We start from the raw sequence: 15,309 nt of genomic DNA, 5'->3' as shown, positions 1-15,309 counted from the left end.
TAAATTCCCAGTGGCCCTTCAAGACCATTCCCCCCAGGCCACAGCAATTTACCAGAGCAAGCTCTTTTGGGCCAGGGTTGTCCTAGCTCATTTTCCACTGTACCCAGTCAAGGGACCTAACCACATTAATAGGCAGCCAGAAGTGCTTAGTGATTGCTTACCAAAATGCCTGTAATCCAGCACAGAGTGTGGCCCTGTGACTAAAAAGAGGGCCCAATCTTGGGAGCTGCTTGGTCCTGAGAGTGAGCAGAGGCCAAGGGAGGATACACAGCACAGGGCTGACAATCTGTTCTCCCACTGCTGCAAACAATTGAACATTTGTGGAAGGATGGGAAGAAGAGGGACCAGCCCTCTGCCCTGCCTCATCTGTTCCTGGCTATGCTCCTATAGGAAAGTGATAAGCAGCCTGAAACCAGTGCCTGCCTACCTGTTTCCATGATCCTTGGTGAGCTTTCCCACTCACCCCTTTAATCAGACTGGGTAGGCACAAAACATAAGGCAGTCTGAAGCCCTGAGAAAGGCTTTAAAGCACAAGTCTTCTGCAAGGACTGCTGCCAGGAACTCCAGGGCATGGCTCCTATCAGCCCCCAGGGCCTAGGCCTGCGAAGGTAGGGCAAACATGTGAAACTCAAGGCCGGCAGGCCGCATGCCTCATTTAAGCCAGCCGTGAGTTTGATATGCTTGATAGGGGCTTAGTGCCTTAGGATCTGAGCAACAGTGTTTCTATGGCTGAGCCCCACCAGCTAGCTTACCCAGAACTGGCCTCATTTTGGCATCTCTGAGATAAGGCTCTGGTCCCAAGCCTATTCAGATTGGACAACCAAAAAGGGTTCCAACAAGGGAGGGACATGTGCCCTGCTCTTGGATGATAGATACAGGGGGGGGAAAAACAGTAGGGCTATGTATGTGCTGGCAAAGAGGTGGCCTAGGACAGAAGCACCACGGAGCCTCTACTGGCTCAGCACCAGGGGCCTTGCCTCAGACTAAGCAGATGCTCACTCCCCCCCGCCCCCCGCCCCAAGCTAGAGAGGGTACGGGGTTAGGGAGCACTGCTGGCAAGATGGGCATTGTGGTTCTACAGTAACATAACCTTATATTACCTGTGATGATGCCACCCTTTTCCTTGCCTCTCAGAGTGGTTTAGAAAGGAGGAAGGACCCTTGGGGGAAAATCCCAGCATAAAACTTGACCAGCTAAGGAGAAAGGGTAAAAAGCCCTCAAATCTACTTGTGGTGGGGTTTAGGGGAGGCCTCACAGCCCTCAAAACGAATGGGTACTGTCCTTTAGTGGATAGCTGCAGTGCAGTCAGCCGTACATGATCAGAGAGGAGACAAAGCCACCAGCTCTGAAATAGAGGAAGTACAGGCCCCCAAACAGGACCTACCCAACCCTGCAAGACGTTCTCCCAGGCCCAGTGGCTGTAAACCTGAAACACAGTTTGGAAGCTGCCTACGGTCTGTAAACAAAGCCCCACCTGGCCATGCAGGGGACCGAGTGTAGAAATGCCTGGAGCCATTGCACACTCAGCCTGCCACCTGACTCACACACCCAGTAGGAAAGCCTTTCCTGGTGAAGGGCAGGTGACAGGTCAGCTTTAAATACATGTTCTCAAAAGAAAAAATATATATGATCTGTCCTCTCACAGGAGAAACAAATCCAAAAGAGAAAATTTTAACAATAAGGTCCATGAAGCTTCACATCCTCTTAAGGCATTCGTTGTCTAGTTCAATGTCAGGAGCAGCAGGGGACTACCGGGTCCAGCCTGTCCAGAGTCCCTCTAGGCAGAGTGTAGTGGGATTACAAACTTGCAGCCAAAGGGTGAGTGGTAGTTGATCCCCACCTCCTGGAATACCTGCTGGGGAATGCCAATGTCGCACAAATAGACGCGTCCCGCATGCTCTCCTAGCGGGAGAGGCAGGCCCAGAGCCAGTGACCACTTGGCATCAATGCCCTGTTCGACTTCATGCACTGGAGGATCTATGCTGAGTACTGGTGCCCGGTTCTGGTTGGCCCAAGCCACAGCTGCCTTGTACCAGGGCTGATCCCGCAAGAAGGCGTTCTCGGGACAATCCAGACAGTTGATCACCAGGTCCACGGGACTAGTGGGCAGATCTGCAGGTGGAAAAAAATATCATCTGAAAATCCCTCTAAACCAGCGGTTCTCAACCTGTGGGTTGCGACCCCTTTGGCAGTCGAACGACCCTTTCACAGGGGTCGCCTAAGACCATCATTACGATTCATAATAGTAGCAACATTACAGTTATGAAGTAGCAATGAAAATAATTTTATGGTTGGGTCACAACATGAGGAACTGTATTTAAAGGGCCAAAAGGTTGAGAACCACTGCTCAAAGCAGAGAACCTAGGTTGGGAGTAGAATCCAGGTGGCCCTTCAAGTGTCTTGTTCAGACACTACTTCAATGCCTCTCCATAGGCCAACCTTCTAAGGCTGGGCCAGGCCTGAGGTCCCGGGAGTTCCAAGGCTTGGTGGGATGGATGCTAGAGACCAACAGCATGTCAGCCAGATGGACCACTCTCCTCATGGAACTCACAGACTGAAGCACTGTCCTGCTGGGTGTGCAGACCTTCTCACAGCATAATCTGACTAACTTCCTGGGAATATTATGAGCTCCAGGAAGGTGGGGTCTACTGCCAAGTCAGCACTCACAGGGAGGCCCTGACTACCATTTGCTGACTGGCCCTAAAAATGAGCAGGCAAGAGCATGCTCACTTATTCTACTCTGGGCTGGCCTACTCACCCTGCTAGAGCCACTTGATCTAGCTGGTCTCTTCACTAGTCTCATGGAAATGGGTCTTCCTTGCAGCCCAACTTAAGAATGGGGAGGGAACCTATCACTTCTCCCAGGCATTTACAAAGGCTTCTCTGCTATAACCAGGCCTCTGGGACAGTATACTAGTAAGAACAGATGTTTTAGTAAGCATGTAACTCTTGACCAAGGTAAGAGGTTAAACTGCGAATAGCAGAAATCAGACCAAACTCAAGGGTTGGCATCCTCAGGCTTGCACAATTGGGACAGTGGTTCTCAACCTGTGGGTCGCGAACAATGAAAATACATCCTGCATATCAGATATTTACATTACGATTTATAACAGTAGCAAAATTACAGTTATGCAGTAGCAATGAAAATAATTTTATGGTTGGGGGTCACCACAACATGAGGAACTGTATTAAAGGGTCGCGGCATTAGGAAGGTTGAGAACCACTGCGTTAGGGCAACCAGAGAAAGAACTGCCTGGAATGGGCATCATGTTACAGATTACAAGAAGGGGAACTCATACCAAGCCCCCTTCCCAGCTCTCAGCCTAAAGTAATGACTTTTTACAAAGAGACCTTTGGCTTCCTTACTTAGGACAGGGCACCATAGGTCTGAGTGCCCACAGGCCTGAAAGTTAAGAAACTGGCTCAAGCTCTGGCCCCAACTCGCCATCTGACCCCTGGCAAAGCCCTTTCTGTGGGCCACATTTGTTCTCTCCACTTTTTCCACTTAAACTCACTCTGATAAGATTTTACCCCCCGCTACTCCACTTGAAACTGCTCTTCCATACTGCTAAATCCAGTGGTCAATTCTCATTCTTTAGACAACCTAAAATATCTTGCTAACACAGTTCATCATACTCACCTCTGTTCACTTGTATTTCAGGTACCAGACTCTTCTAGTTTCCCTTCTCCTTCACTGATCACTCCTTCTCTGGTCTCTGACTCCTTGACTTGTAAACAAAGAAAATAGTCTAACAACTTCTCTATCTACTCTCTCTTCCTAGGAGATACCTTATCCAGACTCATAATGGCTTTAAATACCACATACACACTTATTTTTTTAAAAAAATATACTTTATTGATTTTCCATAGAGAGGAAGGGAGAGAGACAGAGTTGGAAACATCGATGAGAGAGAAACATCGATCAGCTGCCTCCTGCACATCCCCCGCTGGGGATGCGCCCGCAACTCAGGTACATGCCCTTGACCGGAATCGAACCCGGGACCTCTCAGTCCGTAGGCTGACGCTCTATCCACTGAGCCAAACCGGTTTTGGCCACATACACACTTATAACTCCAGAGTTGATCCCTTCACTAAACTCCAGACTCTTATTTACATATATAAATTTCCACCTGTTTATCTAGCGGCACCTCCATCCTTCAGTTACTTAGGCTGAAGACCTTGGAGTCACTCATTAGAAAAAAACAAAACTCTTCATTGTTGAGAGTATTACAGATGTTCCCCTTTTCTCTCCCCATCGTCCGCCTCCAACACAATCCAGTCCCGCCCCAGGCCCTCACCACCCTATTTATCGTGTGTGTCCAATATGAATTCTTTGGTTAATCGCTTCCTCCCCTCTCCCCTTAGATATTCATCAGTGTGTTCCATGTTTCCATGCCTCTGGTTCCATTTTATTCACTAGTTTATTTTGTTCATTGGATTCCTTGTTCATTTGTTCTGAGTTTTAGATTCAATTACTGATATATGTTTGTTGCCATTTTATTGTTTGTTTTTAATCCTTTTTTTTTCTTCTTCAAGACCCTTTAACATTTCATGTAATGCTGGTTTGGTGGTAGTGAACTCCTTTAGCTTTTTCTTGTCTGTGAAGTTCTTTATCTTTATCTGACCCTCAATTCTAAATGATAGCTTTGCTGGGTAATCTTGGTTGTAGGTCCTTGCTATTCATTACCTTGAGTATTTCTTGTCACTCCCTTCTGTCTGCAAAGTTTCTGTTGAAAAATCAGCTGACAGTCGTATGGGTGCTCCCTTGTAGGTAAGTGACTGCTTTTCTCTTGCTGCTTTTAAGATTCTTTGTCTTTAACCCTTGGCATTTTAATTATGACTAGAGGCCCAGTGTACGAAATTCGTTCATGGAGGGGGTGGGGTTCCCTCAGCCCAGCCTGCATTTACTCCAATCGGGGACCTCTCTGGGGAAGTCCAACCGCTGGTTTAGGCCCGATATGTGGGATCAGGCCTAAACCAGCGGTTGGACACCCCACTCACAATCTGGGACCGCTGGCTCCTAACCACTCACCTGCCTGCCTGCCTGCCTGATTGCCCCCCCAACTGTTCTCCCCTGCCGGCCTGATCTCACCCCCAACTGACCCCCCTGCCAGCCTGGTTGTTCCCAACTGCCCTCCCCTGTTGTCCTGATCTCACCCCCAACTGCCCTCCCTTGCCAGCCTGGTTGCCCCCAACTGCCCTCCCCTGCCGGCCTGATCTCACCCCCAAGTGCCCTCCCCTGCTGGCCTGACCTCGCCCCCAAGTGCCCTCCCCTGCCATCCTGATCTCACCCCCAACTGCCCTCCCTTGTCAGCCTGGTTGCCCCCAACTGCCCTCCCCTGCTGGCCTGATCTCACCCCTAACTGCCCTCCCCTGCCGGCCAATTTGGTTCTGATTGGTCAGTTTTTATGCCAGTCAGCATCAAAAGCTCTGCCTCCTAGGCAGCCATTGGCTCCTCACAGTTGACCCAGATTTGTTTCTGATTAGTCAGTTTCTATGCCAGTCAGTGTCAAAAGCTCTGCCTCCTAGGCAGCCATTGGCTCCTCACAGTTGACCCAGATTTGGTTCTGACTGGTCAATTTCTATGCCAATCAGCATCTCTGGGCCTATCAACAGGGCCTGATCAGAAAGGCTAGGCTAATCAGCAGCCCCGGTGGAGGCCTGGAGAGAAATGGAGGCGGGGCTGTTGGCCGGGCTGGGAGAGAAAGAGAGGCAAGTTCTGATCAATAGCTGCCACAGAGGCTACGGGTCAGACCCTGCCTCTTTCTCTGCAGGCCTCTCTCTGGGCCTGATCCGCAGCTCCCTAGGCCAGTGGTCGGCAAACTGCGGCTCGCGAGCCACATGTGGCTCTTTGGCCCCTTGAGTGTGGCCATGAAGTTTCAATCGCACTGTACATGTGTGCCCACACGTGGTATTTTGTGGAAGAGCCACACTCAAGGGGCCGCAGTTTGCCGACCACTGCCCTAGGCAGTCAGTGCTGGGTTGGGGCGCCTGCAGCGGCCCTAGTCTGGGTTGCCATGGCAACCTAGCACTGACTTCTGTCTGGTCGAGCCTTCGGTCGTAATGGTTGTTAGGACCCTGGCTCTTTATTATATAGATGTGTCTCGGTGTGGGCCTCTTTGGGTTCCTCTTGTTTGGAACTCTCTGAGCTTCTTGGATATGTAAGTCTATTTCTTTCTCCAGGTAGGGGAAGTTTTCTATCATTATTTCTTCAAATAGGTTTTCAGTATCTTGCTCTCTTTTTCTCTGGCACCCCCATAGTTCAAATGTTGGGATGCTTGAAGTTGTCCCAGAGGCTCCTTACACTATCTTCATATTTTAGGATTTTTTTTCTTTTTGCTCTTCTGATTGAGTGTTTATGCTTCCTCATATTCCAAATCATTGATTTGATTCTCAAAATCCTCTACTGATGAAGCCCTGTAAATTATTCTTGATTTCTGACTGGACTTTTTTTGTCTTTGACATTCTCATTAAGATCCTTGAATGTCTCACTAAGTTCCCCGAAGCTCTCTGAGTCCCCTGAAGATCTCATTAGGATCCTTGAGTAACCTTATAACCATGGTTTTGAACTCTGTATCTAGTAGTTTGTTTGCTTCCATTTCTTTCATTTGTAACATGTTTTTCTCCGAATTTTGGCAGCTTCTATATGTTTGTTTCTATGTATTAGGTAGAGCTGCTATGTTTCCTGGAATTGGTAGTGTGGCCTTGTGTAGTAGGTGTCCTGTAGAGCCCAGTGGCTCAGCCTCCCCAGTCACCTGAGCTGGGCACTCTAGGTGTGCCCCTGGGTGGCTGTGTGCACAGTCTTGTTGTAGTTGAGCCTTGATTGCTATTGGCGTCACTGGGAGGAATTGACCTCCAGGCCAATCGGCCGTGAGGATCAGCTGCAACTACAGTGGTAGAGCTGCTGTGCAGGAAACACCCCTATGGAGTAGGACTTGCTTCAGTGGGGCTTTGGTGCTCACTGAGTCTGCTCCTTGAGTATGTCTCTTGTGGATGGGTAGAATTGTAATCTGCCATCGTCTGAAGCTGTCCACCAGGTGCACTGACTCTAGGGCCTCCAGAGAAGTGCAAAGTCAGCCTCTACCTTGGGCCACCCAGCAGGAGCTACAGAGAGATCTACAGATGGCTGGTATTTTGTATTGGGCTAGGAAGTGCGCAGGCGAGGCCCAGCTGTGAAGCAAGGCAGGCTGCTGCTAGTGCCAGGCCTGGAGCCACTGATTGAGAGGTATGGGGCACACTGAGGCCAGCTGCTGCTTATTTAATTTTAGAAATGTCTGAAGCCTGAGCCAGGACAACCCGTTCATATGGAAAAGCCACTGCAAACAGTTTGGGTGAGGCATGAACAGTATGGGCCAGGTTGATGGAGACTCAGATATGTGATGCCTTTGGCACTGTGGTGGGGAGGTAGGTCTCAGCAAAGGAACAATGGCCTCTGCCAGCACTTCTGTCTGGAAGAAAGCTGCCCCCCAGTTCTTGTGATGCCACACAATTTAGTTCCTCCCCGTATGTCCCTGGATTCTTTCAAGCTGCTGCCCCAGCACTGGAGCTCAAGAGGGAATGAGTCTAAGTTTGTGCACCAGCCCTTTAAGAGGAACTGCTTGGGATTCCTGCAGCCTCCGTGTCACTCAGCCACAATTCCTGCTGGTTTTTACAGCATGAAGTTATAGCGACTTCTCTTCCCAGTACTGGTATCCTGGGCGGAGTGGTCTGGTGTGGGGCTGGGACCCCTTGCTCCTCATGGGAGGGCCTCTGTGGCCAACATATCCCTCCTGGTTAAAAACATGCCACACGTGGGTGTCGGACTAGACTATTCCATGCCTCCACCCCTCCTACCAATCTCAATGTACTTTCTTTAATTCCCTGGTTGTAGGACCTCCATTCAGCCAGATTTCAGGTGATTCTGAATGATGGTTGTTCTGTGATTTAGTAAATTTTGATGTGGACCCTGAGCTGGATTATACCTTTCTTCTACTTATTCCTCCAGTAACTTTCTATCTCACCCTAGTAAAAGTTCAAACCCCTACAGTGATCCATCCATAGGCTCTTGTCGACCTGACGTGGAAATATCTACATCTGTTACTCCTTACCCAACACTCTCTTCTCTGCTTTATTTGTTTCCAAAATACTACAAAAAATGTTACTTATTCATCTGTCCTAACCAGAATGTTAAGCTCCATGGAAGCATGGATTTAAGAAAAACAAAAAACAAGAACTATTGCCTTATCCCTACTATCAGGAACAGAGCCTGCTCCATTAATATTTTTGAAATGAATAAATGGGTCAACAGCTATCTGAGTTTGGGACAAAGAGGGTGAAGGGATGGGAAGTAGGCAAGTCAACACCAAAGTAGTTCCCATTTGTACTATGACTCCTTACAACAGGCAGAGCATGCCTATACACATGGTGTTTTTCTTTTTTTTTTTTAAATTTTTTTCTTTTTTTTTTTTTTATAATTTTTATTTCTTAAAGTATTACAAAGAGTATTACATATGTCTCCTTTTTCCCCCCCTTGACATTCCCCCGGCCCCTACCCCCCGCCCCGTGTCTTGTGTCACATGGTGTTTTTCCACCTGTCGCCACTGGGCAGTACAACCAGACCATCAAACTACTGAGGAGGGAGGCAGCCTCAGCCCAGCCTTGTGCAAGTGCTCACCTTTGAGACTAGACACTTGTTGGCCTTGGGTCTTGCTGAAGAGAGACAACTCATTGGTGATGGACTCGAGCATCTTGACAAAGTTGGGCAGGAAGAGGATCACCTGGACATCATGGTTTGCTAGGTGCCTTCCACAGCTGATACCCTGAGCCCCCTTCACATGGGGCCCACATAACAAAGCTACTGTAGGCCTCTGGTGAACATTTTTGGGATTCAACCTGGAACAGAAGTGAAGACGCATTCTCAATTGCAGACCCGGCAATCCCCTGCACCCTAAACCAAGCAAGTACCTTGGCACCTGTTGCTCTCAGAGTTCCTGATGGTCCCAGGTTGCAGAGGTCTACAGCATGTTCCATACCCCAGTGTCAGTCACTTCATCTGCTGGATCTTCTCACTAGGTAGTTCATCCAGATCTTGTTCCATAGAACACTGTTTTCTTACCAAGAACATTTACTGTTCTCACAGTGTGAACCTATTAGGTCCAAAATCTGCTTAACCTCAGCAGCCTTCTTTACTTTTCTTCCCCAACATGCCTGCCCCACTGCAGTAAGTCTGGTCTCATCATTCTCTCCTGCACTCGTAAAGCTCTTTCTTGATTCTGCTCAAACTGTGTTCCCTGCCCAGAGAGCCCACCTTTTCTTGAGATCCAGCTCAAGGTTCACCTTTTCCAGGATTACTCTGGCTCAGCTTCTAAGAAACTCACAGTAAGCACCAGATGGATAGTTCTAAATCGGTTACCAGTCCACGTTCTCTCTACTGAGCTTCCAGTAAGCTTTAATAAGGGCAACTTTGTAGATACTAATAGGACCAACTTCATAGGATGCTGTGTGGATCAGTTCTGAGAACAGAGCCCAACACACAAAAAGTGCTCCTAGATGTTGGCACTATCATAGTACTGGTCATAGAGGAGGCAGCAAGCTAGGGACTTTCCAGCCTCCTAGGCTGGCAATTGACTTGGACACCCACTTCCTGATGACATCACTTTCAGTTTCCTCTCAGGTCTCAGAGAAGCCACAGGTAAGGTTGGAGGATTAGCCCTGGAGCTGTGCCCAACCCAAAGGCAGTACAGTCTGCCCCCAGGGCAAGAAGGTAAGGGGAATGTACAGAAACAGGCTTAGGTCCATCAGAGGACTCAAAGCAGACCATGGTACCAACACACACAATAGTAGGGAGCAGAGCACAGGCACTGGAAACAGATCTATCTATATTGGACACCTGGCTCCATGTATGAGCAGGGTCACATGGGCAAGTCTTTTGGCTCTAGCTCTCTGAGCCTTAGCTGGCTCATCTTAGAACTCTAGACTACTAGTTACCTTTGAGGTGAAGTTATGAGTATCCAATTCACTGCTGTTGTGAAAGCACAGTGAAAAAGTGCATGGTCGCTCTAGTCAGTTTGGCTCAGTGGATAGAGTATCGGCCCATGGACTGAAGGGTCCCAGGTTCAATTTTGGTCAAGGGCACGTACCTCAGTTGTAGGCTCCATCCTGGCCTTGGTTGGGTACGTGCAGGAGACAACCAATCGATGTGTCTCCCTCACATCAATGTTTCTCTGTCTCTCTCCCAGCCCCTTCTACTCTCTCTAAAAATCAATGGAAAAATATCCTTGGGTGAGGATTAACAACAATAACAACAACGAAAAATACATGGTCCTTGACATACATGAAAATGCTTACTAAGTGGTAATCTTTCTCAAAGGAAAACCAGCAAATGCTGCAAAGGACAGGAGACAGTCCTTCTGAGAGTTCAGATAGGCACAAGGACAGCCAGCTCCAAGAAGCTGGCTTGAGAGTATAACTACTATTTCTGGGAAGCCACTTAATGGCCTCAAATACTCCTAGGAAGAACTTATTCCAGGAGCTGCCCCAATGGCCACTTTGGGGAAGGTGCGGCAGTCACCAGAACTAAGGGCCTGGTACTCCATCAGAGGGCAGCTTGCACTATCTCCTTCCTTGGGGACGGGTGTGTGTGTGTGTGTGTGTGTGTGTGTGTGTGTGTGTGTGTGAGAGAGAGAGGAACAGGGTCTCTGTTGCCTCTTTGCTGCACAGGAGAGGCCAGAAATCCAACACGATAGAGAAACAAGCCTAAATCAAGGACAAGGAGGAATAAACACACCTATAGGACAAGGTGAGTGGAAGAGCAAGAAGGGGAAACCACACGTCCAGATTGGTTCACTTTAGACACCTTTCTCCCACAAGGTTGCCACTGTCTTCTTTATTGAGGACACAAATCCAGCAGACACTTCTCAACTCTAATTTTGCTTGCTATCTCAACAGTACCAATGTTGACCATCCTTTATTCTTCAAACACTATTTCTTGGGTTCTGAAGCACTATCCTCTTAGTTTCCTTAACTCTCTTTCAGCCATTTTGGAAGGCTCCTCATCACCTAACTATGCCTTTAGTGCTGATGTTTCCCAGAATTCCACCCTAAGCCCATCCTTTCTTTATACTCTCCTTATAGGACCTCATCTATTCTATACCATTTATGAGCTGATGACCTCCAGATCTCTATCTTTTGCTCAGGTTGTCTTTTAAACCACAGATACAGACTGCTAATAGTCTGTTTGGCTATTTCATAGGCCTCTCAAACCTAACCTATCCAAAACAAGATCCACCATCTCCTCCAAACTTGCTCTTCTCACATTCCCTATCACAGTGAATGTTATCACCATCCAACAAGATATCCATGTTGGAAAGCTTAAAGTTCAGTGACTACAGATTGTCCACTTTCCATCACCTCCCACATCCATTCAATGGCCCTGCCCTGTTGATTTTATCCGTAAAAAAAAATAAAAAAAAAAAATAAATCCTCCACCTATCTCCCCTTCTCTGATCTCTACTTCCCTGGTTGAGGCCACTATCATTTAGCCCCTGGCTCAGTTTTCTGTTACAGTTTGCTAACTGGTCTCAATGTCTCCAGTCTTGCCTCCACTTAATCTACTCAGCCAAAGTCATCTTTGTAAAACCCAAGACTATTCATGTCACATCCCTACTAAAATCCCTTCAGCAGCTCCCTACTGCTCAGTCGCACCAAGCCCTATTTTCCAGCCATACTTAACGACTTACAGCTCCCCTCACCTTCCATGGTCTCTCAATTCTCTCTGCTCTTGGCACATGCTACTCCATAGATCTAGACAACTTTTCTCCCTTCCTGCTGTCCCTGTTAAATGCCCTTCCTCTGCAGGACCCAGCTTGGATGCCCTGCTCTAGGAAGGGCGATTGGCTTCTTCCTGGAGTAGGAAAAAAGGTGGCTTGCAGGAGAATCTTCTTTTTCCTCTACCACAGCATAGTACTTTTTGGGGGCCCCATTAAGCTACTAGAGGGCAGAAGCAGTGTTTTCTCCTTCTCTGTATCCCTAGTCCTAGCACAAGGCTAGTACATTGTATCAGTAATGTCCACAAATAAAATTAAGCACTGCTCCTGATACATAAACCAAAATGACAGGTGCAAAGATAACAAATTCCAGCTCTCTCACCCAACTGTCAGGGTGGTTTTGGAAGTTCTCAGGTATGAAACTCAGGATTGATTTGTACCCCAGCCCCTTTGAATGACAAGTGCCAAAGGCTGGATCTCTGAAGGTTCTTAGAAGGCAGGCCTCTGGTAGTCAGCATCATTTTCAAAGCCAGCTCTTATCAGGAATGAAAGTCAAAGTGTGGCTTGCTGGGAGAAAAATGAGGACTCACAAGAGATGGATTAGAGAAACAAACAAAAACCTCCAGCATTCAGGAAAGTTACTTCATAAAGGCATTCCTATGAGACAAGCAGCAACTATCTAATGAATGCCTCTTGTGTGAGGCTCTGTGGTGGGGCCCAAGAGAGCAGCATCAACCCACACTCATCCCCCGCCAATCTAGAGGCATTTACCTGTTGGGTCCTCCAAGTAGAGTCAGTGCCATCTGACTGGCGCACACACCTGTCATCTCCAGTCTCCGCTCCAGAGTCAACCCATGCTTTTCAGCCACAGACAACAGCTTTTTATGTAGCTCATAGGAAACACTTGGGACAACCAAGCCAGAGTCTGCAGTTCAAAAGGAGGTGTGGAGAGAAAAGGGCAGTGATTACAGGAAATCAGGTTCACAAATGCGTGTACTCAATCCAGAATTTTGTGAAAGCCAGGACTTTTAGACTGACCTTCCCTGACCCATCTGCCTCACCTGAGACTGAGACATACTATGCAGCCCCAGAGGCTCAGGCAGTAGATGGGAAACTGAGAAACAGCTTGTTCAGGTTACCACAGAGCAGAGTTTGTGAAGCTTTGACCAAAAAGACCAAATGCAGCAAGATATATTAGGTACTACCAAGAAAAGGCCAGCATAGAGTACGTAATAGCAACCTATGAACCACATTAGAAGAGAACATGCTTGTCCCAAAGTGGGAGAAAAGCTGTCCCGACAGTGAGGTTTTTCTTACAAGCAAACCCCTTATCCTTCCCCAGAAGTGGAACAAACATGACCTAACCCTCCTGACCCTCTGGACCCATTATTCAATTTCAAGACAGGATGACTTGTTCACTCCATCTACTCCCCACTTCTTCCTTGTCCTCTCTTGCACTTACCCTCCTCTTTGTAAAAAATTTCAATTAGCAACTTGTTTTCTCAAAGAATTTGTCATTTTCTGCCTATATGGGTTGAATGTGACCCAATAATCATACCGCAGGGAAAGAGTATATGGAAAATAACCTATGGCTTGCTTTAGACTACTCAGAAGAATCTTGAACATTTTATTCATCCTAAATAAAGAGAACACTATAACGGTTAGAGAGACTCACAGTCACGCAAGTAGTTGGTTTTAAAAGGCCAAAGTCTGCAGCAACTGATATTCTTTTTTTAAAAAATATTTTTTCTTTATTTTTTACAGAGAGGAAGGGAGAGGGAGAGAGAGTTAGAAACATCAAAGAGAGAGAAACATCAATCAGCTGCCTCCTGCACACTCCCTACTGGGGATGTGCCTGCAACCAAGGTACATGCCCTTGACCAGAATCGAACCTGGGACCTTTGAGTCCGCAGGCCGATGCTCTATTCACTGAGCCAAACCGGTTAGGGCAGCAGCCGATACTCTTGAAGTCTATCTGTAATAATAAAAGAGTAATATGTTAATTAGACCGGACAGCCAGACTACCTTCCAGATGACCTTCCAGACGAAGCCAGGGCTGTGAGGGCTGAGGCAAGCCACTGTGGCTGTGAGGGCTGAGCCCCTTGAATGAATTTTGTGCATCAGGCCTCTAGTCTATCTATACTAATAATAGATGGATATGCAAATTGTCCGGGACACTGTCACAGTAACGGTAATGACCAAACAGCAGGCTGCATGGGGCGACCAGGCCGGCAGGGGGCTAGTGGGGGACGACCAAATGACTGAACAGCAGGCTGCGTGGGGCGACCAGGCCAGCAGGGGGGGCCAGTAAGGGACAACCAGCCTGGTGGTGGGGGGGGGGGGGGGAGTTAGGGGCGACCAGGCCAGAAGAGGGGGGCAGTTGGGGACAAATAGGCCGACGGGGTGGGGGGGGGGGCACTAAGAGGTGACCAGGCCAGCGGGGGGGTGGGGGGGAGAGGAGGGCAGTTAGGGGCAACCAGGCTGGCAGGGGGGCAGGGAAGTTGGGGTGTACAGGTCAGTGGGGGGTGGGGGGGGGCAGTTGGGGGCGACCTGGATGGCAGGCAGAGGCAATTAGGGGTGATCAGGCTGGCAGGGGGGGCAGTTAGGGGTGATCAGGCAGGTGAGCAGTTAGGAGCCAGCGGTTGGTCCAGGATTGTGAGAGGGATGTCCAACTGCCGGTTTAGGCCTGATCCTCAGGATCCAAGGGGTCCCAGATTGGAGAGGGTGCAGGCTAGGCTGAGAGGACCCCACCCCCCACACAAATTTTGTGCACCGGGCTTCTAGTATCCACACTAATAAAAGACAAACATGCAAATTGACCCTACCTTCACTAAGCCTTAAGCCACGCCCACCGGCCAATCGCTGGAGCAAGCAGGAGGCTTGGTTGCCCCAATGATGGAGGAAGCCAAGCTTCCTGCCTGCTGTGGCCCGGCTCTGAGCTCCACTCAAAGAAACAAAGTTTCAATGATAGAAAAAAAATAAACCCCAGATACCTGCTTTCAGCCAGCCGTGGCCACGGAGCTGGAGCGAGTAGGAGGCTGGGTTGCCCCTGGCGATGGAGGAAGCCAAGCTTCCCTCCCGCCTGCCCAGGCCAGCTCTGAGCTCCTCTCAAGGCTACAAAGTTTCAATTATAGAAGGTAAATAAATCCCAGAATAAAAAAAAAGAAAAAGAAAAAAAGGAGAGGCTGGGAGCTTCTGTCACTGGGGGGGTTTGGCCAGCCTGAAAACAGCCCTCAGCCGCTCACCAAGACTGGCCAGGAACCCCAGTGGGGAACCCCCACCCTAAAGGGGGCTTGACCAGCCTATAAACAGCCATCAGCCCCTCACCCAGGCTGGCCAGGCACCCCAGTGGGGACCCCCACAATGAAGGGGGTGTGACCAGTTGCAAACAGCCATCAGCCCCTCACCCAGGCTGGCCAGGCACCCCAGTGGGGACCCCACCCTAAAGGGGGTGTGACCAGCTGCAAAGAGCCATCAGCACCTCACCCTGGCTGGCTAGGCACCCCAGTGGGAACCCCACCCGGATGCGGGACACTCTTCAGGGCAAACCAGTCAGCCCCCACCC

The 15,309-nt window shown here is 48.8% G+C and overlaps 1 protein-coding gene across 4 annotated transcripts in view; it reads right to left on the bottom strand.

The window, feature by feature from the left end:
* Positions 1–1,588: 1,588 nt before the first annotated feature.
* The window catches only part of EDC3 (enhancer of mRNA decapping 3), a 94,911-nt gene continuing 81,190 nt past the window's right edge, over positions 1,589–15,309 (bottom strand). For all 4 annotated transcript variants that reach the window (XM_070430331.1, XM_070430348.1, XM_070430340.1 and 1 more), the window contains 3 exons: positions 12,516–12,669; positions 8,654–8,871; positions 1,589–2,112 (listed from right to left, as the gene is read on the bottom strand). In XM_070430331.1, coding sequence (XP_070286432.1) covers positions 1,778–2,112; positions 8,654–8,871; positions 12,516–12,669 — 707 coding nt within the window. In that variant the 3' untranslated portion in view covers positions 1,589–1,777. The remainder of the gene's footprint in view (positions 2,113–8,653; positions 8,872–12,515; positions 12,670–15,309) is intronic.

Source organism: Myotis yumanensis, unplaced genomic scaffold (assembly GCF_028538775.1).
Source record: "Myotis yumanensis isolate MYYU_CA2020_CCGP unplaced genomic scaffold, mMyoYum1.0.hap1 SCAF_1, whole genome shotgun sequence".
NCBI classification, from domain to species: Eukaryota; Metazoa; Chordata; class Mammalia; order Chiroptera; family Vespertilionidae; genus Myotis; species Myotis yumanensis.
The sequence above is the reverse complement of the archived record's forward strand: the minus strand, read 5'-3'. Positions and strand labels throughout refer to the sequence as shown.